The 27,904-nt window shown below is 37.9% G+C and overlaps 2 protein-coding genes and 1 long non-coding RNA gene across 16 annotated transcripts; all 3 read left to right on the plus strand.

The window, feature by feature from the left end:
* The first annotated feature begins 620 nt into the window (after window positions 1–620).
* Window positions 621–11,798, plus strand: LOC112286964 (uncharacterized). 13 transcript variants are annotated; one of them, XR_016504872.1, is made up of 21 exons: window positions 621–1,443; window positions 2,116–3,352; window positions 3,457–3,883; window positions 4,133–4,307; window positions 4,643–4,839; window positions 4,955–5,055; window positions 5,188–5,421; window positions 5,704–5,867; window positions 6,072–6,272; window positions 6,510–6,575; window positions 7,035–7,171; window positions 7,470–7,546; window positions 7,670–7,911; window positions 8,386–8,559; window positions 8,823–8,978; window positions 9,125–9,649; window positions 9,836–9,885; window positions 10,026–10,260; window positions 10,511–10,589; window positions 10,807–11,024; window positions 11,123–11,798. XR_016504872.1 is itself a non-coding variant. In XM_024529468.3 (21 exons), the coding sequence occupies exons 2-20, from the start codon at window positions 2,773–2,775 to the stop codon at window positions 10,818–10,820; spliced, it is 3,834 nt and encodes a 1,277-aa protein (XP_024385236.1). In that variant the 5' UTR covers window positions 621–1,443; window positions 2,116–2,772; the 3' UTR covers window positions 10,821–10,847; window positions 11,123–11,798. The 13 variants fall into 13 exon arrangements, 10 of the variants coding, with proteins under 10 accessions (XP_024385236.1, XP_024385237.1, XP_090109432.1 ...); XR_016504873.1 differs by having other exon boundaries at window positions 11,190–11,798; XR_016504874.1 differs by having other exon boundaries at window positions 7,823–7,911; window positions 11,190–11,798.
* A 122-nt stretch (window positions 11,799–11,920) lies between these two features.
* On the plus strand, window positions 11,921–15,086 carry LOC112286965 (uncharacterized). 2 transcript variants are annotated; one of them, XM_024529471.3, is made up of 2 exons: window positions 11,921–12,461; window positions 12,749–15,086. In XM_024529471.3, the coding sequence occupies exons 1-2, from the start codon at window positions 12,412–12,414 to the stop codon at window positions 14,088–14,090; spliced, it is 1,392 nt and encodes a 463-aa protein (XP_024385239.1). In that variant the 5' UTR covers window positions 11,921–12,411; the 3' UTR covers window positions 14,091–15,086. The 2 variants fall into 2 exon arrangements, with proteins under 2 accessions (XP_024385239.1, XP_090109436.1); XM_090253310.1 differs by lacking the exon at window positions 11,921–12,461 and adding an exon at window positions 12,471–12,607.
* A 4,293-nt stretch (window positions 15,087–19,379) lies between these two features.
* On the plus strand, window positions 19,380–27,837 carry LOC149988400 (uncharacterized). The gene is made up of 2 exons (XR_016504875.1): window positions 19,380–23,986; window positions 24,235–27,837. It is a non-coding gene; the product is annotated as an uncharacterized LOC149988400 (long non-coding RNA).
* The last annotated feature ends 67 nt before the right edge of the window (window positions 27,838–27,904 follow it).

Raw genomic sequence — 27,904 nt, forward strand, 5'->3', positions numbered from 1 at the left:
AATCACCTGCATACTTTGTTCCAGTCTTGTGATCTTGTGAGTTTCATACACTTATGGTCTTCAAGGAAGGCATCAAACTATGAACACGGAGAAATGCTGACGCTGGCGGTCACCATCTTGAGCAAAAGGTCGATGCGAGGCCAGCTTTGACAACCAAACTGCTTCTTCGTTTTTCAAAAGAATCGCTTTGGCACATTCAATGGTGGTGGGGTTTCACCAACAAGAGCTTGGGACGGATGTAGAGGTTCTGTAGTCAGGTTCCAGAGAGCGTAGACCCAATGATCCTCGCGAGGATTGCGACTACAGGATGTGAAGGTTCTCGGAGAAACCGCAGTGAAACTACGAAAAGCTGTGCCCATTAATTCGTCACCTTGGCTGCTGGGTTTTTCTCGAGTGCTGGCCAGCGCCACAATCCATTGCAGAGGAAGGGTACAGAGCCATTTGGCAATGCATCACACTGCAAACTGGATTTTGACAGCAAAGAGTCGGCCGATTGCGGCAGACTGCCACAAAGTCTCCCTGTTGTTGACAAATCGTACTCGGCTAGGTGGGAGACTGACCAGGCCGTCGCCCGATTCTGGCACACAGGCGAGAGCAGGTCGCCCCTCTTGCATTGTGTCCCTGGAAGCTACGCCCTATTGCTCCTCCTCACTCTCTCTCTCACTCTCTCTCTCACTCTCTCTCTGACACATGCAGCATCGAAATCCACCGGCTTCAATCCCCTGTCACCTGTGACCATGGCCACTGCACGAATCCCTGGCTTTTGTTCTAGATCTACTGGAGTGCAAAGTAGTGGAAACATGGTGTAGATAAGCGTGAGGCGGCTCTTAACTTGGGTCACCAGTCTCGGATTACTAGAAGTGAGTCTTTCAGTGCGGGCTCCCCGAAATGAGCTTTTCCCCCGCATGGAACTGTGTGGTAGGGAAGAGATTCTTCAATGTGCTGATGGGCCTTAGGGGATTCTCACCGGCTGCGTTGCCCCCATGCACGCAGTAATTATTTAATTATTTATTTATTCGTTTTGATAGAGTTTTCGACGAGTAGTTTGAAGCTTTGGAAATTTCGATCGTGAGTCATGATGTGCCAGTGGTGGAAGAAATAGCTGATTGGGTGCATGGAGGAGGTATGACTTAGGTGTTTGTTGTTAACAACTTCATGCATCTTTGGGAGTTGAAGTGCAGGGAGGCAGGCAGGGGGGTTGACTGGTTTGGGGTTTTGTCGTCTTTGGTGAAGTGAGTGATCGTGGGGGGTTGTGTGCAGGGTAGGGTGGGTCGTGAGAGTGATTGGTGATTAGTGGGATGCAGGGATGTAATGAGCCTGCCATAATGTCGCGGCGTTCGGTAGGGGAATGGTGTCAGCTCGCAGGTTGTGACAAAGAAGTGGTTATTTGTTGGAGCTACAGCATTCCTTAAATGCAAAGAAGATGAGTAGTCTCTCGCAGAGGTGATAATCTCATTTCTCGCAATGTCCTCGTCTTTGTCTTCGCATTCGTTTTGTTTGAATGTCTTGCAGTGCGGAACCTTGCTGGTAATGGGGTTGAATGCTCACTAATGAGGTCAATACAACCCTCCGACTCTACAACGTTACATGGACCACCAGACTATTTAATATTACCATTCTCTCGAATGTCTTGAGATCTGCACCTTGGAGTGGGTTCCAATTTGTGGAGTGAGCAATGCTGTGGTCTGCTGTTAATAGTCGAGAATGATAAGCGCTCGGTGTTCATTCATTGAACTTTCGAAGTTAGTGTCCGGATTTGGGTCTGGGCGTCCTTCCGTCACACACGTTCGAAGCTTACTTCAAAGCTTTTCCCAAGATCAGTGCCCCTCGCATTGTGTAGCTCTGGGGAAATGTTCTCACTTATCTTTGTGGGTTCGGAAGTGGCATACAGGGGTGATTGAGGATCACAATGTTTCTGTAGTTAGAACAGCTTCTTCCCCATCGCAGTTCTTTCCATACTGGACACTAACTTTCTTCTCACTTCACAGTTGGCATGAATGGACTTGATCGCCCTGCACCTGTATATCCTTCTCTTTCCTTGTTTTCCTTCTCTTTCTCAAACTCTTGATTATGGAGTTGGCTTCATCGCCGTCAGAATCATCACCCACCTTGCAGGCGCAGGTCAGAGTTGCATTCCGATGACTGAAACTTTCCAATCTCGCGGGAATCGCCAAGGCGTAAGCTCGGCTTCCGTCTTTACCCTCGAGCATTGCGCATTGTGAGGCGAATGAGATGGAATAGGTCAAATGCATCATGCAACTATCTCCGAAATTATCCCAGCACGAATCTAAATAAGGAAATCTCTGAACCGATTGTCCCTTTCTTTAGGTTCGTTGGGCTGATGTCGGCTGTCATCGCCCACCTGGCGGTGTTGGTATCTTTTCCGAGTCCGTAGCCACTCTCTTCTCCTGAACTTTGTCATGAGGTTGAATATGGTTGCTACTGGTCCACCATGGTCTCCTCGAGATGAACTGACACTTTGCCCTCATTCATACATTTTTTCCAGATCGTACTGTCCTTCACACATGATGAAGGACTCCTTCCATGCCCCTACTTTTGGAAGCTCTAGCAGCCTGAATGTGCTTCATGTGTTGTTAGGTGGTGAGGAGAGCCGGGAATGAAGGTGTAGCGCCTCGTGAAGCTAGAAATGTTTTTATTTCATCATTCCACACTTCTCTCTTGTTCGAGTTGCGGCATTGTGCTGCGAGCGTCCAATCGGTTCAATGCTAAGATCGCTCTTCCGCTGAAGAAGCTCATTTGAGTGCCAAGACGATGACGCCGTCTCTTACTCAAGCCACAGCATTGGAGGCAGAGCTGGTGCCAGTGGTACTCAATCCAGAGGCTGGCCATGCAAACGACGTTGCTCCGCCACCTTTCTTATTCGATACTAGCAGCGCGCCCGTGCGTGTCTTGATCGACAAGTTGAGGCTCCCCTCTCGCCATGACTCATGTGACGAGGAGGAGCCCAGTAGCTCCACCATCCGGCTAGCACATGCTGCTACTGGCCGCTTAAAGGAGGTGACTATTGTGCCAGGAAATGTAAGACACTGCGGAAGAGTTATCGAGAATGGTGTTGAAGTATACTCTGTTGCAGAGCTTACAGATCTAATCCAAAGTCAGATTGTGGACCTTCCAGACATCACCCCGGAAGTTTGCGATGAGCTACCATCTAGCAACCCACGCCTCTGTGAAGCGGTGCTGCGGTCTGTCTTTGCACCTAGAGGGCCAGGGGAAAGCCTGGAAGATTGTATGAAAAGCGCCGATGTTGTGAAGCAGGCCTTCACTCTCCAGGCCAATGTGTACGCGAAGGCCGAAACTCGCGCTCTCAAAGTGGCTCAATATCGGAGAGCCGGTACGTCGCAATATCTCACATTCTTTCAGGTGGTATAAGCTATATACATGTTTGAAATCTTACCGTCTATTTTGGCCTGTGGATTCTGTCTGCTGCCAATGCAGAGTTGCAGCTGAAGCTGGAATCCCTACAAAAGGACGACGACGCTCTTGTTCCGCCCACCCAATTTCATGATCCAGTGGTGTACCAGAGCTGGAAAATGGAGGAGCTACAGATTCTCTCCAACCTTGTCGACCTCTTCGGCAACCTTCCCTCCTTCTCCGGTGGTGTGCAGGTGAAGATTCTCTCGGTGGAAGGATTGAAGCTGGAAGCTACTCCAAAATGTGTTGCACCGATGTTCAAGAAGAAGGTAGTTGAGAGCCGTGTATACTGCTCTGTGACGATTCTGCCTGCAAGACCCGGAAACATGCCCTCGCCGGTGGAGTCTGAAGAAGGCACTGTTGAAAGGACCCCTGCATATTTCAGCGAGGTCGTCAATTGCATTGGGGATGCTGAATGGAATTCCCAGTCACCCTGGATTCCTATTTGCAGGTTCTCCTTCTATTCCTTCTCGGCCATAGGTGTTAGGAAAATCTTTGTATTGCTTGCACTAGAACGTGTCGGTTGAAGTGATCGAGACTTGGCATTAATTTTAAGATCGAAACAGCGCATAGTTTTTATTTATCTATTTATTTTGTCTAAAGAAATTCTTATAATTTGTTACACCTTTGAAAGAAACGAATGCTCATGAAGAGCTCGACTGAGAAGAGTGTGATGGTGGACTGGCTGTTCACCGGACAGTTTGCAGGATAGGATCTTGATTGAAGTTTGGGAGAAGTCTGAGAATGTGGTTAAGTGCGAAGAATCTGAACCACAGCCAGCCCCACAGCCACAGCCAGAGGTTGTCATTGAGAGTAATAAACTGGAAAACATCCGTGGTATTTTCAAAAGGCGGAGCACATCAAGAAGAAAGAAGGTACTTTCAGAGAAGTCTCAGAGTGACGAAAAAGTAGTTGAAACTGTAGTGTGTCATCAATTTCGTGATGAGAGTTGAGATACTCTCTCGTGGCTACTTAGGGATTATCAAGGAAAAAGGCAATCGTGGAGTAGATGGACGCTCAGAGTTGTGCATTTTGTATGCCTAACAGTTTCGGTATGAGACCTTCACCAATATTCGTTCTCAAATATTAGTGCCTCGTCTTTGTGGATGCTTAAAAATCATAACCTGCTGCGGAGAGTACATGGCAGCTATGCAGCAATTTCATAGGGGAATGATTGGTGGATGTGCTTATCACTTAAGTGTCGTCACAGGTAGCGCCATGGAGTGGAGATATTTTTCTTGGTCAGGTGATCGTCTCATTCAGCCACATAGAATCTCAAGCTCTAGCTCATGGAGGTGTACAAGGGCAATCTCCTGCGACATCATACATGCTTGCAGATGAGAGGGGGAAACAAGGAAACAGCACCTTGCAACTTCAGTTCACTTGTTCCTGCGAAAGATTCTACCGGTACGACGAAGCTTTTCAAGAACAATGAATGCTGCAGTAGCATCTCTACGAAAATTTCCTCACCATTGTAAGACTTACAAAGTGATTGCCTGACTCAAGCTCTTAGCACATGCAGGGAAGCGCCCCCAAACAAGCTTCTGTTAATGCCTCCTGTGGAAGAAATAGAGAGTGCCTTCGACAATTTTGTGCGGTTGGCCTTTCATGCTGAGGATGAAGGTGCTTACTGTGCCATTACCAACTCTCCTGAAACGAGACATGCAGCTGGAGTTTCTTCTAACAAATTCAAATCACACCCTCTGGCTGTGCTCGAGTGGGGGACTAACTTATGCTAGGTTTGTGAATCTGTAGCTCTATTTCAACTTGGACCGCAATGGAGGCAGATAGTTTATGGCTTTGGAGCACACTATCGGATTCGGGGAGAGAGATGTGCTTTAGGCATGGTCAACGTAATGGTCGGGCTATTTCAAGAGGATGCCCGTTATTGCATTGGAATTGTGCCCGAGTGGTTGCCAGTGTGTAGTGCAGCCAAGGAGGGAACGTTAACAAAGAATGAGCTTGCACTACATTGCCACATCGTTGTGTGTAAGAATTCTTGTACTTTTTTTTGTATTCTACTGTTCGATAGATTAGGTGTTTTAAGCGATAAATGAAGACCTTTCCGTTACTGTGCATTCTCTCACCAATTTGTGGTTTGTTTCACTCTTGGTGATTTGAGTTTGAAACCTTAGAAGGATCGTTTGCTAGTCCAGGCCAGGTTCTGGCAATCCGTGGATTAAATCCTCCAGAGATGTGAGGTCGTCGAAGTTGCTCGAAGTTTGCATGGCCTTGCCGCTGACAGCCATTTCTTTGTCTTTGTTTGGGTAGCACTTATGAAGCCACTTGTCAACGCTCTAGAAAATTTCCAGACTCTATTCCCTGGTAACAAGCCGAAGGGAGCGATTTCTCGGCTTGTAGAGCTACTAGGTCTCTTGTTACGCTTGGAGCCAGATTTTGACCATATTTTAATACCTCTCAAGAGCTTCATACAGGTAATATTTGGATGGTTTTCCTCATTCGCATCCATCGATAAGGCTAAGCATGCTAGGAGTTAAAGTTGGTCATGTCTAGAATCTCTCATACGTGTTTGATAAAATCATGTAAGCTTCACCTGTAAGCTTATCTTGGTGTTAAAAGTTTTGACTTCAGCAATAACAGGGTAGAATACTAATTACACCAGCGTTGGGGCTACACAGAATTCTTGTAAGAAGCGGTTATACAAGCATCTCTTTAAAGACACAGCTGACAGAGAATTGAAGGAGTTAACTGCTCAATCGCTGTTAAAAGCAGTGCAACTAGTTCGTTCTGACCTTGTAGAGCTGAGTACGACTTACACGGGAGCTTTCCCTGATGGATTTAATCTACCTCACGTTACGGGTCTCATGTACTACAAATTGGTATGCACCCTGAAAATTCCAATTTCTTTTGTGATCTACAAATTGCAACTGTCATGTTGTCATCGTAAACTATTTTTAAATGAGGTCACTTTCTAAGAGTGAACAGTGAAGACAGCTTACAACATAAATTCTTGATTGCAGTTTCTGCAGTGATTTTAATGCTGTAAATGGAGTTCTGAGGTGTATATATACATTTGTGTTATTCAATTTGAATGGTTTTAGTGTTCAACGATGTAGGTGTGTCATTATATCTCAACCTACATGAAAGAGAGCTCACCGTCGATCCTCACCAAAGAACATGAGGTACTTTTAATCATTTCCCGAGGCCAGACTTACTTATTTGCATTGTTTGTAACGTATTGGTATGTTACAAGTACGGTGCTGTATGAATGTGATCTTGTTCTTGACGAGGACTCTTTACAAGCTTCTGCTGTGAGCCTCCTTTGCTGTGAGTTATGAAAGGCCTTATTTTTTTAGTTTTTATTTACTTTTATATGATTGGTATGAAATAGGAATATCTGCCGTAGCATCTGTAACTACAGCATCAGTTTTTATGGTTACCATCATTCAGGGATTACTTTAGAATTAGGCGGCTGCTAAAAAATTGGGGTTTGAACGTGAGTGCGTAGTGAAAAACAATGATTCTATTATGCACTAATGTAATGGGTTATAGACGTTTGTAGCAGGAATGCAAATGAAAGTATCATTTGGGTCTACAATCGATGTCTTCATTATTTTTAATATATTTTTTTATTGGTCCAGGAGATGTTAAATGAGTTTATTCTACTTCGGGGAGATGTTAGAAAACTCGGACTTCAAGTCCAGGATTTTGGCATTGAGTCCCTCTTCAGTGATCGCCTGGAGCATTGGATAGGTTCACTGGCGCCTCGCTTGACAGAGTAAGTTCAATCATGATATGTGATAAATTCACATCTACTTCGATGAACGGTCTGATCAATATTTTATTTTTTCTAATACTTCTAACTTCCCTTTCTCTTTGTGAAGCTCCTCGAATAGAAGCCCAGAGCACGTTTCAAATTATCCTGAACTGTAGGATAATGTTCCAGGGTCTTCTCTGCCAATATTGTGAAAATCGGGTCAACTTTTTGGTAATCAGAGATGCAAATATTGTCGTAGTGATGTTCATTTCTGTCCTACATAGTTGACAGGACTGATGGGTTTTATGGCAATTTACAGTCGAGTGGACTCCATAATTGGTAGAGAAACTTGGGAGCCTCTCTCTACTATGCCTTCGATCTCTTCCTCCGTCAATGGTATGCAGAACAAAGAACTTTTCCAGAACTCTTGCTTTATTTCCTCTAGTTCTAGGTTTTAATTTTCCAATTTCAAATGGGGTTAGACAGAAAGGCACTGATTGTCCTTAATTTTGGAAGCAGATTTATATGCCATGATCGGTCAAGTGGTAGATGAGGTTGCATCGCAGCTATCCTCATTTTCATTCAAGAATGAATACATCTACAAGCTGGTGTTTGGTTTATGCAAATGCGTCCAGGCTTACGTTGAGTCACTTGTGAAACTGTGTTTACAAGGACTATCCCGTGACATGGGCGAAGGCCATGGCAAAGGTCCCGAAAATTCATCGTCTCTTTGTGGTTTCTTGAGAGCTACATATATTCAGGTAACTTACAATCTTCGCATTTCTTCGTGAACTTGATCAGCACCTTCCTTAATCCTCATAGGATCTTCCAGATCCAGAAACTTTTCTTTCACTTTTCTTTAGCACGTGGTGAGTAATTTTGACTGTTTGTGTGTGAGATCTTCTTCTCTTTAACCAAGTACCTTCCGTGAAATAAAGTGGTTGCTTTTTATTTTTGTCAATTTTTAATTTTTAATTTTTAATCTTTTTTTTTGATGAACCCTTTAATTAGAGCAATATTAAATCAGTCAAAGCTCCGAGAGTTTGGAATGGACTATGAAACTCGTGCAACTGTAAATGTCAATTGTCTGGTGTTGATCAAGTTTGAACTTGGACATCTGCAAGGTCTGCCATGAAAACTTTGCGATATATCTATATCTTTATTTATATATATTTTTTGACTTAAGTGACTAGATATTAGTCGAACTTACTGGTTGTATGTTTGTTTGTACTCAGTTGAACAACATTAGTGCAATCCTGGAAGAACAAAAGAAGTTGAAGTCTGGTCTTTATGCCAAGTGGCAGAGTGCTGCAACTAGCAATGAAATTAATGAGGAGTTTGCAAAGTTAGAGGACTTGATTCAACAGGTTCTTACAGAGCTTATCGGTGCAGTTTTAGAAAATACACAGGTGAGGTAATCAGGGATATCTCTTTGAAAGTATGGTGCGTTTACCTCAATATCAGCCTGTTCATTTTCTCCATTGAAACTCATCAAACTAGTTCCAAGCCATTGAATTTTAAAGTTTTACTTCATTTGGGCGCATGTCCCAGGATTTCTACGGTGGTTGATTGTTCCAGTGTGCGTTGCTTGAGACGATTGATCGTTGTTAGATGAGCTATATCACTGGTTCATGCATTAATGTTCATGCAACTGCTGACGAACTATGTGCAGGCTCAATTTAAAGACCGTGTCCTACGGGAGAGTGTTGGCGAGTTTCAAGGAGGTACCGGCACAAATGAGCAACAAAGCTTGGTTTGTGGTTTGGACCATGACGTGAATGTCATGCGTACATCACTTTATAATGGATTGTCGCAGCGGATTTTAAGAGTAAGCTGTGTTAATATTGGTTTTGAAATTTGGTGTTCAAAGAAGTACCTTTGATGATGCCAGTGTATTGCTAAATCATTTCCAAATTCAAGGAATGCACACGAGATATCCATTACAGACAGATAGCTGACCTATTGCTATTGCAGGACTTACCTGCAGCTCTGTTATGGTGCATGGAAGGGTTGGCGCTAAATCTCGATGACGATCATAAGCCCATTACCGAAGTGCAGTGTCGTCACCTAGGAAAAGTTCATGATGTTCTCAACAATCATTTCAATGCTCCGCAGCATACAACTTATTTTTTTCCCAAGGAAGGATCTGCTCGACTACACAGAATTTTGGTTTGTCGTACCATGGAACCTCAGCACCTCTCCGATATTTATTCTCAAGCCTGGAAAACCTACCAGCAAAGTATGGAACCTGGAAATACTATTTCTCCTAGAAATGGTAAAGAGGTCAATCATGCCAACAATGGACACCGAGTTAAAATCCAGAATAAATCTCCCTCCAAACCTCTAGTTACCTTACATGGTTCTAGCATTGAGGGGACCAAAGTAGAACCTCAGCTCCATGTCCTTGATTATCTTTCAATTATAGGATGCAAAAGTGATCGTAAATCCCGAGAGTTGGTGGTGTCCCATAGCGCAAGTGGAAAAGCCAAATATTTGCAGGTTCGTATTGGTTGGATCTAATGGTGATATCTCGGTGCACAACGATCTTTTCATTTAATTATACATATGAATTTTATACTTTTCTTGTACATGACTACCTCAAATAAGTTTCGTGACTGGCTCAGCTATCTTTCTGCCAGAAAACTGTAAGTTATTCTTACCTCGTCGTTCCATTTTACATTGCAGGCTGAGCTCAATCTTGGGAAAGAGAAGACTTTGGCAACGTATTCGTGCAGGTAATGCAGTTGAATGATCGTTACTATGGTGCGTATATTTCAGTAAGCAGTTCTCGTAAGATATCTTTCAGTAGTATATGCTTGCCTCCATTGTACCACGTATTTACTGTATGAAGTGTGGTTTTCACCGATTGAAACAGGTTGTCCAGGATTATTCCTGGGCTATTCTACATAACAACAAAGCGTGTCTGCTTTGTTAAATTTCCAGGGGTTCCAAGCGAAAAGTGGTCATCTTCATTTCTAACTTTCGACAAGATACAACGAATTGAAGATGCAGACAGTGACGCACTTGTATTCGTACCCATCTATGGTCAGTACATCAGGGTTGGTCGAATTTCAAACCGCAATGCAGCTCTTGCCATCATTCATCAGCAGGTATGCGCATGCTATTATGATTCATGACTTGTAACAAGCACCCTGCTTTTAATATGAGCAATTGTAGTGCCTTGTCACAAACCGTGTCATAAGTATTCCTGTTAAGTGTGATTTATCTTAAAAACATCAATCCTTATGCATGCGTGTGCTACCACCATTATGAGTCTCCAATGGGTGCGAAATATGGCGGAACAACGGTTGGGGTGCTTCAAATTACAGCTGATGTATTTTGTGTGAATTTTGTTAACAGATAGCGGGTAGTGGATCTATATTGGAAAAGAATATGGCTCTTATCTCGCGATCTCATCGTCGTGCTGCTGCTAACAAAAGTAAGTTCTAATTTATAAGCCTTGTTCACACGCTACTCTATGTTGCATACTGAACTAAACAATTGTTCTTGCGAAGTGGCTTGTAAAACATGCATCAGCATTGTAATTTTACAGAGGACTCTTCAGTAGTTATAAGTGTAATGCTCAGAACTGTTCACAACTAGGGCAATATGAATCTTGCGTTGAACAAGGTTATTGCACGTTTTTTTGGATGTAGATGGACGTAATTGACTTTGATTCCCAGCAACTCAACAGCAGGTTATCTTCCATCGTCTTCAATAAAACTTCGAAGAATGCCTTCTTTTAAAGTATTACGGCAGGCTGGAAGTGTCAGCCATTCTTTTTCATCACTCTTGTGAATAAGATGAACTGTGTCCTTACTGTGACTAGGACCGAGCAGCTCTAGACAAAACAGGCCACTCCATCACCTGTCAGGTTTGATTTGAGGCCTCATGTATAGACATTTAATGGGTCGAGAGTGTTGACCCATTCTCAGGGATATCTTAGAGATGTGATTTTTTTCCTGTGTCCAGATCATTGTCCTGGAGCATAGCAGAATTGCTCAAAATTTTACAGAATTGAGAAACTTCGCGTCTGCAGGCCCTCGAAAGCAGTTCCGAAGTGGTGACTTGCTGGAGCTAATGACCACGCAGCAGCTGAAGTGGACTTGGACTAAAACTTATCTTTGCTCTGCTAAACCAAACTGCCCATCCATCTTGAGCAACTTAACCATGCAGGTCTTGAACCACGGTCATGAAAGCTAATACCAACATCCAGAATCCGACATTGTTCCAAGCAGTGGGCTCAATAAAGGCTTGATGGCCATGCCTACGATTCAGCATTGCTCTCAGGCAACAGTCTAGCATATGCATTATGTGGGTTCTCATCTGTGTATGAGTTTCTATACAAAGCGGTCCTCGAAACCAAGGCTCTCTTATTTGTACAAACGATTTCGTGTTCATACATGTTTTTTCCTGGCTCACTGAGTTCTAACCTCCACAAACAGAAGTCTCACAGGAAGTGATTGCAACACTGGAATCTCTTTCTATCAAATATTTTGAAAAAATTGTAGGAATTGTTTATCATATTGTTTTCTATATCATCGTCGAGGCTTATTAAAGAGAATTATTTGACATGATTGGAAAGTACATTTTTTGCCTTACTGGTACATATTTATTAATATTTATCAAGGGTTTATTCATTAACGTTTGTTTGAGTTTGAGTTATTTGTATATCATGATTTTTCTATCGAAGGGTTTATGGTGATGACTGTGTGTTACGTAGTGCTGCTTCGTAACGCAAGTGTTCATATGTCAGTTGATGGATGATGAAGTCGCACTATTTTTAGTTTTTCACTAAAAAATGAAATTAATTTGAGTGCGAACTATTACAAAGAGAAATGAAAATTCAGAGTTTTCATTTTTGATTGTTTAAAAAAATTTGTGAATTTATTTAGATTGCACCATTTGTAACATCATTTGTCACATCGAACACACAATCACCATTATTTAGATTGCTTTGCAATCAAAAGAGTTAACCCATGTCCGGAATCTTTGGGAGTTCTTCACAATAAATGGTACCGATAGTTTTTTTCATAGATTTCTTATTGTTCAATAAACAAGAAATCTGCTGGGGGAGCTTTACCGTCAAGTGAACTCAATTGGCGGAGTGTCGTTGTACCGACACACCAGTATATAATCCGATTGCTCAATTCATGTCTGTTCAATTCATGTATTTTGCAAATCTTAGGCCATCTCCATCCTGATGAACAGTATTCCCAAGCTGGAACCACGCCCTTGTTCATTTGCTCAGGGCACCTTCCATGATGTACAGGGGAGGTCCCTGCCTTGTCGAACAGCGTCTAGATTTCAGGTGATTATGTTGTCTGCACACGTGGTTTCAAATGGTGTTTGTGTGTTCGATGTTACAAAAGGTGTTTGTTCTCCAAATTTTTGTGAAATGTCGTGTGCAATGTCGGTTATGGCTTGTTCATACGGATGGAAGTATTGCGAAATGAGGTTAGATGTTGATATTTTCTTTTTTAAGTAACTGGGAAATTTGGGTAAGTTGTATTTACGAGACTTGGTGCTTGACCTCTTGCTGTTATCCAAATACGATTCATGTTCCGAGTAACTGATAAGAATCCCGGCTTGAATTAGGACGAAGCCTCACGCGAAGAGTGCGCATAACAGCACAGAACTTGAAGAAGAAGACAGCACGGCTTCTGAAAGCTCAGTGAAGACGTCCAGAGGTAAATTTAATGGAGAGGCTGTTGACAGTGTTCCGGGGCGTTGCAACAGCCAGGTCGCAGAAACCAGTGGATTCATCGACGACATCATGAAACTCATCTTAGCAAAGCTTGAATGCAAGGCATTGTTCCAAGCGAGGGCACAATCCAAGAAGTTTAAAGCTCTCATAGACAGTGATGATTTCCATCGTTTAAGAGGAGAACTCCGCCCACAAGAGGCCGAACTAACGGCGCTTCACTTCTCGGTGAGGGATGACGTGTGGCAATGCCATGGGCATGATCTAATTACAAATACGTGGTCGAAGCTGCCGCCATTCAAAATGCTGCCCCCACTGGACGTGGATTTGTTCAAAGCACACTCGATATGCGGTGCCGCAGGAGTAATGTGTGCGAATGTCGGCACGGATTCCGACAAGTTGATCTTGTTCAATCCTCTAACTGGGGGGCATCGTGAGCTGTGTCGATTGAACCATCCACGCATCCCCGTGCTTATGCACATGATTGTCAACTCTGAAGACAATTCATACAAGATCATCGTTGCCGGAAGCTCTCGGTTAAGCGATGACAAGGTGTCGAGAATCACTGAGGTTCTAGACTCACGCACTTCAAAATGGAAGGTCACGGGGGACATTCCAGGACCAGTTTTCGCCTTAAATGACTACCAAACCGGTGTTTACAGGGGCGGACTCCTTTACTGCATCGCATTCCTGCCCGCTGGAGGTAAAGGGGTCATCGTATACGATGTAGAGAAGGAGAAGTGGGTCCCAGATCGAAATTACGCTCTCCCCTACTCTCTGACCTCCAACACCGTGCAACTAGTGGAGAACAGCGGGAGGATTTATCTCTTCTCGGAACTAGAGCATCTCGACAACGAACCAGACCCCCTTCAGGCGCACGACGTCGAGCATCGGATCGACGAGCTGCTGGTGAACGAAGACCACACGTGCACGAGCTCCGAGCGACGATGGAGGCAAGTGATATCGACAAGGAAGAAGGGCAACATGGGGCTTCAAACCCATCCTGAGCATACCTGCGTGCCGTTCGGGAAAGACAAGCTGTGCGTCTTCAACAGGATCAAGCACAGCGGTATCGTTTACGACGTCGAGTCCGGCGAGAAGTGCGAATCGTCGCTGCCATCGCCGTCTCGATCGCGGTGCGGCACCTTGCCATTCTACAGCTTGAACCCGCTCACCTTCGACTTCAAACCCAGCTTCAAGGGGGGCGTCTCATTGCAGGCATGTGTCCTCATGTGAGATCTGATGGTGGAGCTCAGTTATGGGATAACTCAAAGCCCATCTAAGCGTACACCAGTTGTAGCAGATAATGACGACAAATTAGATGGGCATGCTTTTTACAGTGATAATTTGAAAACATAAAGCAAAAGGAAGAACACAATAACAATGTTGATAAGTACTATATTTGAAACATTGTACCGATAACTATTGTATGCAATTCTTTTTTTGCGGCAGACTTTATTTCAATAAGATGTAAATACTCTTTCTTGTTGGCATTGTTTATTTATAGATTGAGTATGGGGATGGTTGTGCGAAATCCAAAAAAAAGGCACAAGAAAGAATGTAATCGAAAGGAATCTGCTTTATTATTATTATTATGATTATTATTATTTTATTTTGACACAAAATAGAGTATATCCAATACATTGAATAGGTTAAAAAGTGAATCTACATAGCTAAACTTGCCCACACTGGAATACCGACAGGAGAAGAAAAAAAGAATGTACAGAGATGTAGAACGGCCACTTGGCATTCTAATATTAATGGGGAACTTCTCCGACCTGCATTGAAGCTGCTGATTGAAACGTAAAGTGCCCTCGGAGGTCTGAAGATTCTGTTCTATGACCACACTTGCTCGCAGTATGGATTTTCGCCATACGCAACAGTGAAAAATTGTCTGTACATTTGGAGGAGCTCCGCGACGGCAAAATTATCGAAGTCTCGTGTCGGACACGGCCTTGTCCTCTGTCGAAACCTGAAAAGTGAACCGTCGTTTGTAAGCCACGCCGTTGAAGCTGTCGGTGTCGGTGTCGGGACAGACACTTTGAGGCGATTTGTAATTTTTGTTTTGTTTTGTTTTAGACACACAGGAAGATTTAGATTATATGAGAAATGGCTTACATGCACCAAAAGTCTACTTCAAGACTATTAATATATCCATACCATAAAGGTTGGGATTTTGTTCCATATTACACTAACTTCTGATTTTATTATGCATAGTCTATTTTCGTTAACCCATTTAATTGCAATCTTATCAAAATCATGCATTCCTTTTAAAGTGTGTTTGCATTTTATTATATTTACAAGTTTTTTATAGTTATTTTTTGATACCAAATCAATAATTTTACTTTAAAATTTGACCAAATTTAATCTTTAAAGGTTTTGGTGGTAGGAGGGGATATTGCAACAGCACTTCCACACCCTACCCCACCATAATTAGAAGTTTTGAAATACATTGTGCAACGTAGCGATTCCACATTATATGACTATTAAATTGTAATTTTGCAGTTGAGTATAATCGATTGTAGGAATTCCATAACCTCCATGTTTGGTTGGGTGACACCTATCAAGATTCCATGTCAGTGTTAGCAAGCAAAATCAACAAAATTGGAACTAGTGTAATAGCTTAAGCATAGAAGTTAAGTTTCGTACATAGTAATAAACATATATATATATATATATATATATATATTGATTTTGTGTTACACCTCACATGTGTTATGTACTGTGGAAAAGACTTCATCAACGACGGCTGCACTCTTCCAAGAGCTTGCGACTGCTACTATCACCTTAATCTGCTTTCGATTCCATTAAGATTTCTTATAAGGATTATGGTTTCTAATACGACCGATTAATTAGATTACTGTGAAGGACAGGTTCTCCTCCAAGCACGCCTATCAGCGGTAAGTGAGAGGCAAATTTTGGTCCTGATAATGGTTTTGTAAAAAGATCAACATGCATAGCATTGATAGAACAATAGTCAAAGCGGACTTTCTGTTGTGCAGTAAGTTGTTGTATGAAACGGTGACGAATCAAGATATGCTTTGTATGAGAGTGAAACTTGGTGATATCCACCGATGCCAATGCGGATTGATTATCACATTTAATGAATGTAGCCGTAGCTAGAGAGTTGGTTCGATGAATGACGTGAAGCAAATGATAGAGCAAGATGGCCTCGGAGGCGACATTGGCCATTGCCATGTATACTGCCTCCGTGCTCGGAAGAGCTGCAAAACGTTGTCTTGAAGAACACCAGCTTATGGCACGGGTGGACAGCAAGAATACATTCTGTAAGATAGACCGGTGTTCATCCACCTCGCACTCCCAGTCAGCATCGTTGTACCCGTAAAAAAAGGCAGGGTATAGCAGCCAAGCGGCAATATTCAAGGATATAATCCAGGATGCCACATACATAGCAAAAGATTTGTTCACACCCAAATGTGCAACGGGCCTGAACTGTGTATATATTGCCCAAGAAGACTGACTATGAAGGCCAAATTTGGGCGAGTGCAGATATTTGCCAAGTTAAAGGAGCCGACGGCGTTTGAGCAAGGGAAAGCCGAATTAGCACATGCGGCAGAGGGGGGAATACAGTCCGCAATTTAGAGCTTAGTGCCAGGGGTGAGCGGGGTTGACACGGGTTGCAAATCCAAGAAGCAGAATTTGGTTAACTTTTGGATGAGGTAGAGGCTCTGCGAGATTCTCAACCAGCCTTATGATATATTTTTGGTAACTTGAAGACTGAGTATATGATGAACATTGCCCAAATCAGAAAAGAAGAAAACAGAAGTTGAGGTGAGTTTTGACGGATTGCAAAAATTCCAGATCGTTGTTAGCCAGCTTGGTATTATCCACATATAGAGTGAATATGACAAATTATGAGCCATGGCTAAGATAATAGACATTGCGATCCGCCATGGAATTTACAAATCCAATTGTGGCCAAGAAAGAATTGATTACCTGGAACTACTCACGAGGTGATTGTTTGAGGCTATACAACGCTTTTTGGAAGGCAACACACAAGGTCGGGGCAGGGAGGAACAATCCCATCAGGTACATTCATATAGATTTCTTCTTTGAGTATGCTGTTAAAAAACGTCGTCCTCACGTCCATCTTGTGGACATGAAGATTGAATTGGGCAGCAAGAGCCAAAATTAAACGTATGAATTGAATACACATCACAAGGAAAAAAGTGTCGATGTAGTCACGGCCATGAATCTGATTTAAACCTTTGGCAACAAGGTGGACCTTAAAGTGATTAATTTTTCCAGAGCTTTTAAGCTTGATTTTAAAGACCTATTGGCACTTGATGGGACGTTGAGATGGAGCTAGCTCTGTAAAAACCCAGGTACCATTCACAGCATTAGAGTTTAGTTCTTTCAAAATCACATATTTCCATTGAAAGGTTTCTGGGGAATTGAGAGCTTGTTTAAAGGTACTTGGTTCCATGGGAACATCCATGATAGCAGAGAGCCCTTTTGTGTGATGAGAGTTGATGAAGAGGAGCTCTCGATTTTCCAAAATCAATTTTATAATACTCTGCTGGATCACGAAGAGACAAGACTCCGCAATTAGTGCAAGTTGAAAACCATCGAGGAGCGATGGCATAGGAGGTGAGCAAGGGATTGTCGTCAGGGGCGTTACTAGCAAGGAGAGGGAAAGTCGGATGCGGTTGGAATTGTCGAGGGAATAACGCATGATGGCCGACATGCAGCATCAATTCCAGCTCCAGGCGATTGTCCACATATCGGCGTAGAGAGGCTTTGGATCTAGTAAGAGAGACTAACGATGACAAAGACAAATAGAGAGCATTAGCAGATCCTGAGCCTAGAGTTGAGGGGGAGGTCAAGATGGGCGATGAAAATTCTAATCCTTGGAGAGGTACTACAAGAGCAGAATCTGAATAAGGCGCCATGGTGGTTGAATAAGGAAATTGAGGCACTGGCGCAAATGACGGAGGAGGTAATTTGGGAAGTTCGTTTGTAGCAAAATCGGGAACAGTGTTGGAAGGCAAAGAGATTTCATTGGCTGATTCTGAAGGACGGGAGGCCGAGTATGAATCTGAGTTTGAGACAGCAAGATCTCTCGTAGATGGAGATGAAAATATCATTACGAATAGCTAACTGTTGTCTTTGAGAGGAACCGCCGACTTAAGAGGAGTATGCATTGCGGGTAATTCATCTTTAAAAATTACGACTTTGGAAATAATATCTCCTGTAACAGCATGCTGAAGCTTATAGGCCAGGCTCATAGTACTATAGCTAAGAAAAATACTTTGACTTGTTTTCTCTGAAAGCTTAATGCAAAGCGGATCCAGAGTTTTGGCCAATCAAATGCTTCCAAATAGACAGAAGTGGGAAATATCCTATTTTTGCTTATGCCAAAGTTTGAATGGAATTATGGTACTAAGAATGGCCATTGTAGGAGTGCAATTCTGAAGGTATGTTGCACATATAACTGCCTCGCCCCGATATGATTTGGATAAGTTAGCCTCATGCAGCATACACCTTGTAGCATTGAATAGAGTGTGGTTTTTGCGTTTAACAATCTCATTTTGTTGTGGGATATAGGCTGTAGTTAATTAGCGTTGTATACCGTGGGTTGATAGATATTGTTCAGATATGAAGGGGAGATATTCTCCTCCTTGATTGAAGCGGAGTATGCGTAATTTACTGCCGGTTTGCATTTCGGCTCAGACATAAAATACTGTGAAAAATTCAAAACACTCATTATTTTTTATTTTTTTTGAAGGAGGCCAATCACTGTATATCGGGAGTAGTCATTAATAAATGTAACATAATACTTAAAGCATGAAAATGTGGAAGCAGCTACTCAACCACTGAGATCTAAATGTATGAACTTAAGTCGTTGTGAGGCGCAAAAAGTAGCTACTTTGGGTAATTTTGTAATAGTTTGCTTGCCATGAAGACAAGTGGAGCAAACATTAGAACATGTTTGACGCAAGCCCAGTTACGACTTGAGTTTGTGTTAACTACTTCAGGCATTGGGTGCTGGAATGGTCTAGACGCCAAAGCCAAAGATGAGCTTGTTTTCCACATTTTTCTTGAAATTGGGAGAAAGTAGCATGCGCAGCCATGGAAGGATTGCTCTAAAAATTCGGGGAACTGGATGTGAGGAAACGGAGACACTGTTCAGCATGTCGGAGTGGGCCGGGTTTGTCATTCAGCAGAGGCGCAAAGCTAAGTGAATTGTGGAAATAATGAACTGAAATATGCCAGAGAAGCGAGGACCGAGGTAGGCGGGGCACTGAAGTCACCCATGAAGAAGAAAACGCCACTGGTTATACAGGATTAGTGCCGAAAACAGATGGCAGTAAAGGGAGAGCAGCGGATTAGTAGGGTGTTTTGTAAGCAGTGCCGGAGGGGCTATCTATGCCGAGATCAGAAGGTGCAGATTCATTGCTGGAGCTTTTGAAAACAGAAATGGCATTGGAACTGCCGATGTGGTCACGGACAGGGTGATGGAAAGCACTGGTGGTTGGGCCGATTGCAACAATAGCAAGGACGGGCATACTTGAGTTTAGAGAATTTTGGATCTCTTGTATTTTGTTTTGGTGTGGAACCTGATTGCCACTTGTTTTTAATTTTGAGTCCCGCAAAATGAGCTTAAGTTTTGGACGATGAATGTTTTATAGCTGTTTCTTCTTGTAAGAAAATTGAAATTAATGTTGGAAGCATTGCCATTCTGGTTGTACATATTGTTTGTGTTATGATGCCATATTGAGATAGTATAGATTGCATTAGCGTGAGTATTTCCATTTGAAATAATGACTCCAGCAAAGTGATACTTTTATAAGAGATTTTTGAAGTTATGTAGATGTTGTGTAATAAATTCATCTGCTTGCAACTTTTGTGTTATAAATATTTCTTGTAAATGTACTTGTGTGACTATATTACTTGTGGAATATGTATTTTCAAGAGCTAACCATGCTTTGTTTGATGTTATACATGTTCCAACATGTGAAAAGATAGCATTATCTACAATTGGGGGAAGAGCAATGTGATCTTCTTTTTTTTCCAAGTAAGTATTGCATCTTAATTTGGTGGAAGTGACTCCATTATAGCATTTGCTTCTTGAATAAATGTTGGTTCTTTCTCATTTCCATAGACAAATTTCCTCATTTTTTCTATTTTAAACTTCATTTAGATTTTGTGTCTCCATTTTGTTTACTAAAAGTCATAAAACTTTAATCAATCTTTGATTAAAAGACTATATATAGCCATATTTTTTGTTATTTTTTATGAATAAGGATCTACTGGTGTTGTATTCTATAAAATTTGCTTGAAAATGCACTAGACACTTAGATGTTGAAGGTAAAATAGAATTTGCAACAACAAGGTCTTAACAACTCTAATAGAATTCTAAACAACTTCTAATTAAATCTTAACAAAGTTAATCAATCTTTAATCAAAAGAAATCTTAAAGAAATTACAAGAAAAATATTAAAAAAATCATAAATTAATATTAAAGAAATATATATAATAAAAAAAACTCTAAAGCTAGTAAAATAGAAATTCTAAAAAATATCAATGAAATATTTTTTTAAATATTAAAAATAGAAATCCTAAATAAATCCAAATTAAATCCTAATATAATCCTAATTAATTCTAATGAAATCTTAAACCAATTCTAATCAAATTTGAATTATATTCTAAATCCTAAATCAAATCCTAATCAAATCCTAAATTCTAAATCAAATCTTAATCAATCCTAAAATAATCCTAAATAAAATTTAATTAAATCCTAAATTCTAAACCAAATCTTAATTATATCTTAACCAAATTCTTAATAAAATCTTAATCAAATCCTAAAAAATCCTAAAGAAATCCTTAGTAAATCCTAATCAATTCCTTGAGGCATTTTAAAATCTCAATAACTATCAATCAAAGCATTGATTTAAGCTAAAATTTCATCTAAATTTCAATCCATAAGCAAATATCAAGCACACAAAATTTGAAGAAAATTGAACTCAAAAATTAAGAAAAAAAGCTCCTAAAACTCTTAGATGTTGGTTGCCTTCTTTTTCCAACTTGGATGTTGATTTTTCAATAGCAATTTCTCATTGCTTAATTGTTCAATTCCTTTGCAAATCGGCTAATTTGTACATACTTTAGTTATATATAAGAAAAAAAATCATCAAATTTTGCTTCAATCAAATTGGAAAATTTTTTAGAATCATAGAAATTCTCACAAATCCTAAATTTCAAATATCTGAGATCCTAATCCAATAAATCTTTCATATTCTTTAATCTAATTGTTGAATTGATGTCAAATTCATCAAAAATATTTAGAACAAGTATAATAATAGATTCACAAAATTTCAACTATAAATTTGCTACAATATTTATACAATTGTCAAATTTGTGAACCTCTTTTTATTTCTCAAAATCCAAAAACATTGAGTACATTTTTCACTTTGAAAAACCTTCAAAAACTCAATATGAAATCAAATCACTTGAGATTAATTTCTATTTTTTTTTAAGTCTTATTTCTAATAACACTCTTTGATTAGCAAAAAAACCTAAAATTGCTGTAGAAGCCTAATTTTGTGCCTTAGGGCTTGATTTCAATCCAAGTTCATGACCAATCCTCTTTGGATCAATTCTTGATTTTTTAAGGTAATTTTTCCTAAAAAATATTCTCAATTCTTTCTTGAAGATGTTTATATCAATTATTTATTTCATCTACTTTTATTTGTTTTATTTATAATCCTACAAGGTAAATAGAAGTTTCTTTTACAAGAAGGCTACATTAATGTTTATTGATTTTTACAATCTTCTTGTCTATTATTTATATTTCTAAGATAATTTACTCAAATATTTTCATTTAAGCTCTACTATAATATAATCTTTTTTTCCTTTTTTACCTAATGGCCATATTACAATACAACTCAGATGCCCCAATTTTCTACAAAGAACATCTTCCTCTTAGCCCTTTTCTTGTTTTTTGAAAGAGCTTGTTTACTACTTTTTTAGAATTCTCTAAAGATTCTCAAAAAACAAGCTCTGATACACTAGCCTAAGAATAGAAGTTAAGTACAGTACATAGTAATAAACATATATACTGATTGATTCTATGTTACACCACACATGTGTTATATACTGTGAAGGAGAGTTCATCAACGACGGTTGCACTCTTCCAAGAAAGTGCGACTATTATTATAACCTTAATCTGATTATGATTTCGTTAGGGTTTCTAATAACGCTTATGATTTCTAATAAACAATGAAATAATGGAATTAAGATTAGCCACTACAAGGCAGATGTGAGAAAGACGCATCTGAAAGCAACACAACAAAGTCCTTTGCAAGTACAAGCAACAAGTAAAATGGCATCATACACTGCAATCACACGTGTAAATACCTTTTCACAAAGCACTGATGAGGCCAAATGAAGATCTACCTAGTGGATTGACCAGAAGCTTTGGAGATTTCTTTCTTCAAAACTCAAACTGTATAAATTAGAAGTTGAGATTGTGAAAGATGAGATAAAATACCTTGAATAAGTTGTTGTGATTGCTTGTTTTCGTGGGAAGCAAACCCTCAAACAATATTTAAGTCCCATTAATAAGACAGCAAACAAATGCCTAAATAGAATTCTCATATGTCAGAGATCAGTTGTCGCTGCATCTCCTTGCAGACCAACAAATTAACAGCAAAACTAGATGGCGAGGAGAACCACGGTCCTAAACGCATCCCTCCGCTGATAAACATATTAGTAGTACCAACAAATGGTGTGGAGAACTACGATCCTCAGTGAATCTCTATGTTGACCAACATATCAACACCAACACTTGGTAGCACAGAGAACCCGGCAAGACAAACTTGTGCCACAGATTAGAGTTGAGTCGCTACTTTTTGACCACGACTAAAGCCGCAGGATACAACGATAATTAGTGCAAGACACAACAATATCCTATTCCCCCAAGGCAGCCAGGCATAACCTTGCAAATCACAACCAAGCATCAAGACGTAAGGCTGCTCAGCAACAAAGAGGACGTCAAACATGTAAACACAATAACCAAAATGGAGATAGTTATTGATCTAACCTTGCCTCCACACCAACAAGTTGCCAAGAGGTCAACACGCATCTACAACAACAAAACTGGATCTTCGCAGCAAAGCTCCAGCAACTTTGATTCTCACCTTGCATTGCTAGCTGAACCTGGCAATGGCAAAAATGATCCAGAGAGACCAAAAAACCCATCAGCATAACATGCACACCTATAGATGGCAGCGCCGAGGCCTCCTGTCAATGTGCTCGTCCCACCCATGCCACCCAATAAGCAAGTTCGAGACCTCGCTACCGCAACCGAAGAAGCAAATGCTCTGCCGCAAATTATTGTCTTCACAACCACAATGGTACACAACGGCTTACCGACATCCCAATCACGAGCAACCGCAGATCACCAGATGGAAAGTATGACAACACCGGCCTATGCAACAATTACAATCTAACATGATAGCTCATCAGAACTGCTATCTAGACATCATTCTTCACATCTCCGGCCTACTATTGTTCTCATAGATGGCCAATCACAACGGAGAACTAACTCTGTTGACGGCTTCCCGAGAAGCACGTCATGCAAATTGTCGGCGGAAGCACAAGATGATACCTTTGAAACTTTGTTTGATTCAGAACTAAAGCCACGCATATCCATGTTTGCACAAACAGATTAAGTAAAATGCAGGGTGGGATTGTAGTAGAAATATTTCATTATGCTAAAAAGTCAAAAAATAGGTATCTTAATTTAAGATGATGATCGATCATTTTTTATTTTTTATTTTATTAAATAATTAGGATTGTAAATTGAATTAGTTATTTAAAAAATATATATTTGTAGATAGTTTAACAATGTAAAAAGTTAACAATATTAAATAATTTAGTTTTAAAAGAAATAATGTAAAAGAGAATTGTAAAGATTTAGTTTAGAAGTTTTAGTACAAAAATGATCTTAGTAGAATACTAGTTTAAAGATATCAATGTATTAAATTTAAAAATTCCAAAGAATGAAATTCAAAGGCACTAAGAATCAAAATTTAAAGATAGCAAAATATTAAACTTGAAGGTATTAAAGAATGAAAATCAAAAGATGCAAATGACTCTCTCTTAAGGTACTCTTTGTTGCTTTTTAGTTTTTAGGATGAATATATTTTTTGAAAAAACATATATATATTTATTATTATTTAATATATTTTATTATATATATATATATATATATATATATATATATATTATGTTGTAAATTTTTGTACACAAACTATTTTGGTATGCATGTGTTGGCGTATATGTTAAATTCAAAAAAAAAAAAAAAAAAAAAAAAAATTACTTACTTCATTAATTGTTGTTGCAATCTTTATAGGAAGAAATAACTTAAAATATTTAAGAATTTTATGAATACAAGGATATTTTTAACAATAAAAAAATAGTAACAAGAAAAGAAGAAAAAGATAGGTAAAAAATTACAAATTCTTTTTAAAAAATTATATTGAAATTCAAAATATACTTAAACATACTTCCATATTGAATTTACATTAAAAACTACAATAATTTTTTTTCATTTGTCTTTGCCATCTTGTATATGGTTGTGACTTGTTTTGCCATGAAAATCATATTTAGTACAAACTTTGTACTTCTTTGCTTTAGCACATGCTTACATATTATAATATTGATTTCATACATAATAATAGTATAATAAGTGGTGTGAATACAACCAATGGTTTATTGGCTTGTTTAGCTTTAAGTTTTGTAGTTTTTATCATCTTTTTTTAGTTGTAATATTTACTTAATTTTATTATATTAGCAATAATACTAAAAATAATTTACATATAATTTAATTTTAATCTAATTTATCATTTTTCTAATCTTCATAAGTGTTATAATTGTTTATAGAACAAGATATATGACTAATCAATTTGTATTAAAAAACATTTTTAAAACATGATGGTAGAATTAATTTGGCCAAAAAACATCTTTATGGCTTATTTGATGGCCATCAAGCTTAATATAAGATTTTCATCTTTAGATCCATTAGGATTATTGATCTTAGTTTGAATTCTTTGAAATTCAAGGATAGAGATGTAACTACTACCCTTAAGTCTTAGAACACTAGTATAAAAAATCTCATGTATTCATGTGATTAAGATCTCTTTCTTTGTATGTAGACAAAACTAAGCTAATTTGTTTCAAGATTCTTCTATATGACTTTGATTTTTTTTGTAGATCTCTCTTTATTCTTAAATAAAGTCTTAAAAATTAAAAGAAAATAGAATTTGAGTTATATTTTTTTTAGAGGCAAAGATAGTAAGCTTTGGAATTCTAACAAAGAAGTGACATTACATTCAGTGAAGGCAAGTATATTGCTTTCACAATCTAATAGCTTAGTTTTAAAAGTCCACCCTTTTGTTTATCATAAGCCGGATAGCAACAAAATTAAAATTTCTAAAAAGCTCATAAAGTCCAACTTTTTTAAATGTTAAGAGTTAATAATTTTAAAATTGGATTATAGTAGGATCATTTGATTTTGTAGAAGAAGGTTTATTACCTCTAAATTAAAGTTATTGATTTAAGATAAGAATTAGGAGTACAAGATCTTAAGGACTATGTCAACTTTAAAGCTCATCTTTTAGAAATGGATGTTAACTATAATTAATTCTTTATAAATCCCTAGTTGACTAAAAAACAGCATCTTTTGGTTCTTAACTTAGATGATTTTATACATTTATTAGTTAATTTTTATTAATAGATTTTAGATGAATTTTTTAAAAAATATGCAAATAAAATTTAGATAAATAATTAAATCAATGGATGAAACTTTCAGATTGCATGAAGTCATTGATTTGAATGTGATATATTTTTATAGATAATAAATTATAATAATATCTATTTTATGGATTATGATGAATGTTAGTTGGATAGATGTATAAAATTTAAATAATTAATAGAATAATAATTTAATTGGACTATAAAGTAAAATAAAATTATTTAAAATAATTAAAATAATATTAATTCTTATATAGAATAATCACTCAATGATGATATAATATTAAATTAAAATGATTATTGCTAAAGAAAAAAAAATCAAAGATATTTGAATGAAGATTTAAGACTAGAAAGGCATTGATAAGAATAAAGAAGGCTTCACTTTAGCTTCTATGTATACTATCTAACTAAGAGTTTTTTTATATATGTGCTATATAGTTTACTTATACCACAAGTTGCCAACATGTGTGATACATGGCCAACTTATTTGCCAAATTTTCAACCTATCAATCAAGTACAAATGCATATAAAGTCAAATCTGTGTCTATAAATTATCACAAGATATTATCAAATCTATCTACATTCATCTTCTATTTGATATTTCTTATTTGGATAATTTATGTATGTTTGTGACATTATTCCTTCTTTTAGAGAAGAATTCTACAAAAAGTAGTATTCACATCTTGATTCTTTATTTTGATTTTGATGGATATCATCAAGAAAAAGCATCAAAATTTTTTATTGTATTTACAAGATTTCTTGTTGGTTTCCATGTAAGTTCATTAATATCATATTTGCACCAATATACAGAATATTCTAACCAATTTTACTATCATCTTCAATCTAAGATTGCTTTAATTTTATTTTTTTGATTATTATTCACTTTTATAAAAATAAGTGGCATTTATCTTCTTCATAATATATCTATTATCTAGTATATCTCAAAAAGAGATACATAGAACACAATATGGATCTTTATAGACTTTGGTAAGTAAAATCAATGTGTAACTAAATTGATCTATTCACAAATAAGAAATGAATCAAGTTTACAATACTCCAAATTGCCACAAGTACAAATAATCATATTATTACAATAAAATAACTATATTTTATCATCTTCATGGAATTGAGGTTGTTCCTTGTAACAAGAATTTTCGTTATTCTTTTCTTTCTCTTTAGCTTCTTTTGGTTTTGCCTTCATTTTTGCATATAGTTCTAATAAATAATTTGTCAATCTTTTTCCATAGGATTTTCAACTTTCAAGAAGTCAAAAATATCAAATTATAGATGATAATTATAATTAGAAAAAAAATTATTTGTTGGATAGAAGAATATATTATATTATTATAAATAAAATTGTGTGATCGATAAAAGAATAGTACAATCATTTTAATGGTAGTTGATGATACAATTCAAATATTATTCTAAAACTTAATTTACTTATTTTGTTTATCCATCATTTAAGAATGAAAAGCCAAAGATAGTTTTTAATCTAGTTTCAATATTATAAAAAAGATTTTTTACAATCTTAACACAAATTTAGTCTTTCTATCTGATATAATATTCTTTGATAATCTATGATAGTAACAAATATTATCAAGCAAAAGTTTAGCTATTTCTTCACTTGCGATAGATTTTATACATTGTACAAAATATGTCATCTCAGTGAAATGATCTACTATCATAAATATAGAATCATAAGAATTTAAAATTAAAAGATCTATAATAAAATCTATAAAAAAATAAAAAATAAAAAAGACAACAATTGTTTTGATAAAGGTAATAGTTAAAGAAGTCTAAAAGATTGATGATGAGGAATTTTTTATCTTAAAAAAATATCACATGATTATACAAAGTCTTTAATTACCTTCTATATTTGAAACCACCAAAAATCTTTAGATATTAATTCCAAAGTCTTATTGTATTTAAAATATCTTATAATTAAAAAGTTGTAACAAACTTAAAGAGCACGTAATTATACTTTACCTTCTAGAATATATAAGCACTCTTCAAAATAGACCAAATTATTTTTAAAGTTGAACTTAGTAGAATCAATTTTAATATCATGAACAAAAATATCAAAGAACTTACTGAATTAAACTTGTTAAAAAATATTCAATCAATAATCAATATTGATTTCATTGCGTAAAGATGAAATTTCTCTAGCTTCAAAAGAATAGTTTGTTGTTAATCAAAAGCTACATCTTTTTTTTTATGTAAGGTAAAAATATCTAAAAAAGATGTATAATAAATTTTGTTGTTTTTTTTTA

Source organism: Physcomitrium patens, chromosome 9 (genome assembly GCF_059467195.1).
Source record: "Physcomitrium patens ecotype Gransden chromosome 9, ASM5946719v1, whole genome shotgun sequence".
Classification (NCBI taxonomy): Eukaryota; Viridiplantae; Streptophyta; class Bryopsida; order Funariales; family Funariaceae; genus Physcomitrium; species Physcomitrium patens.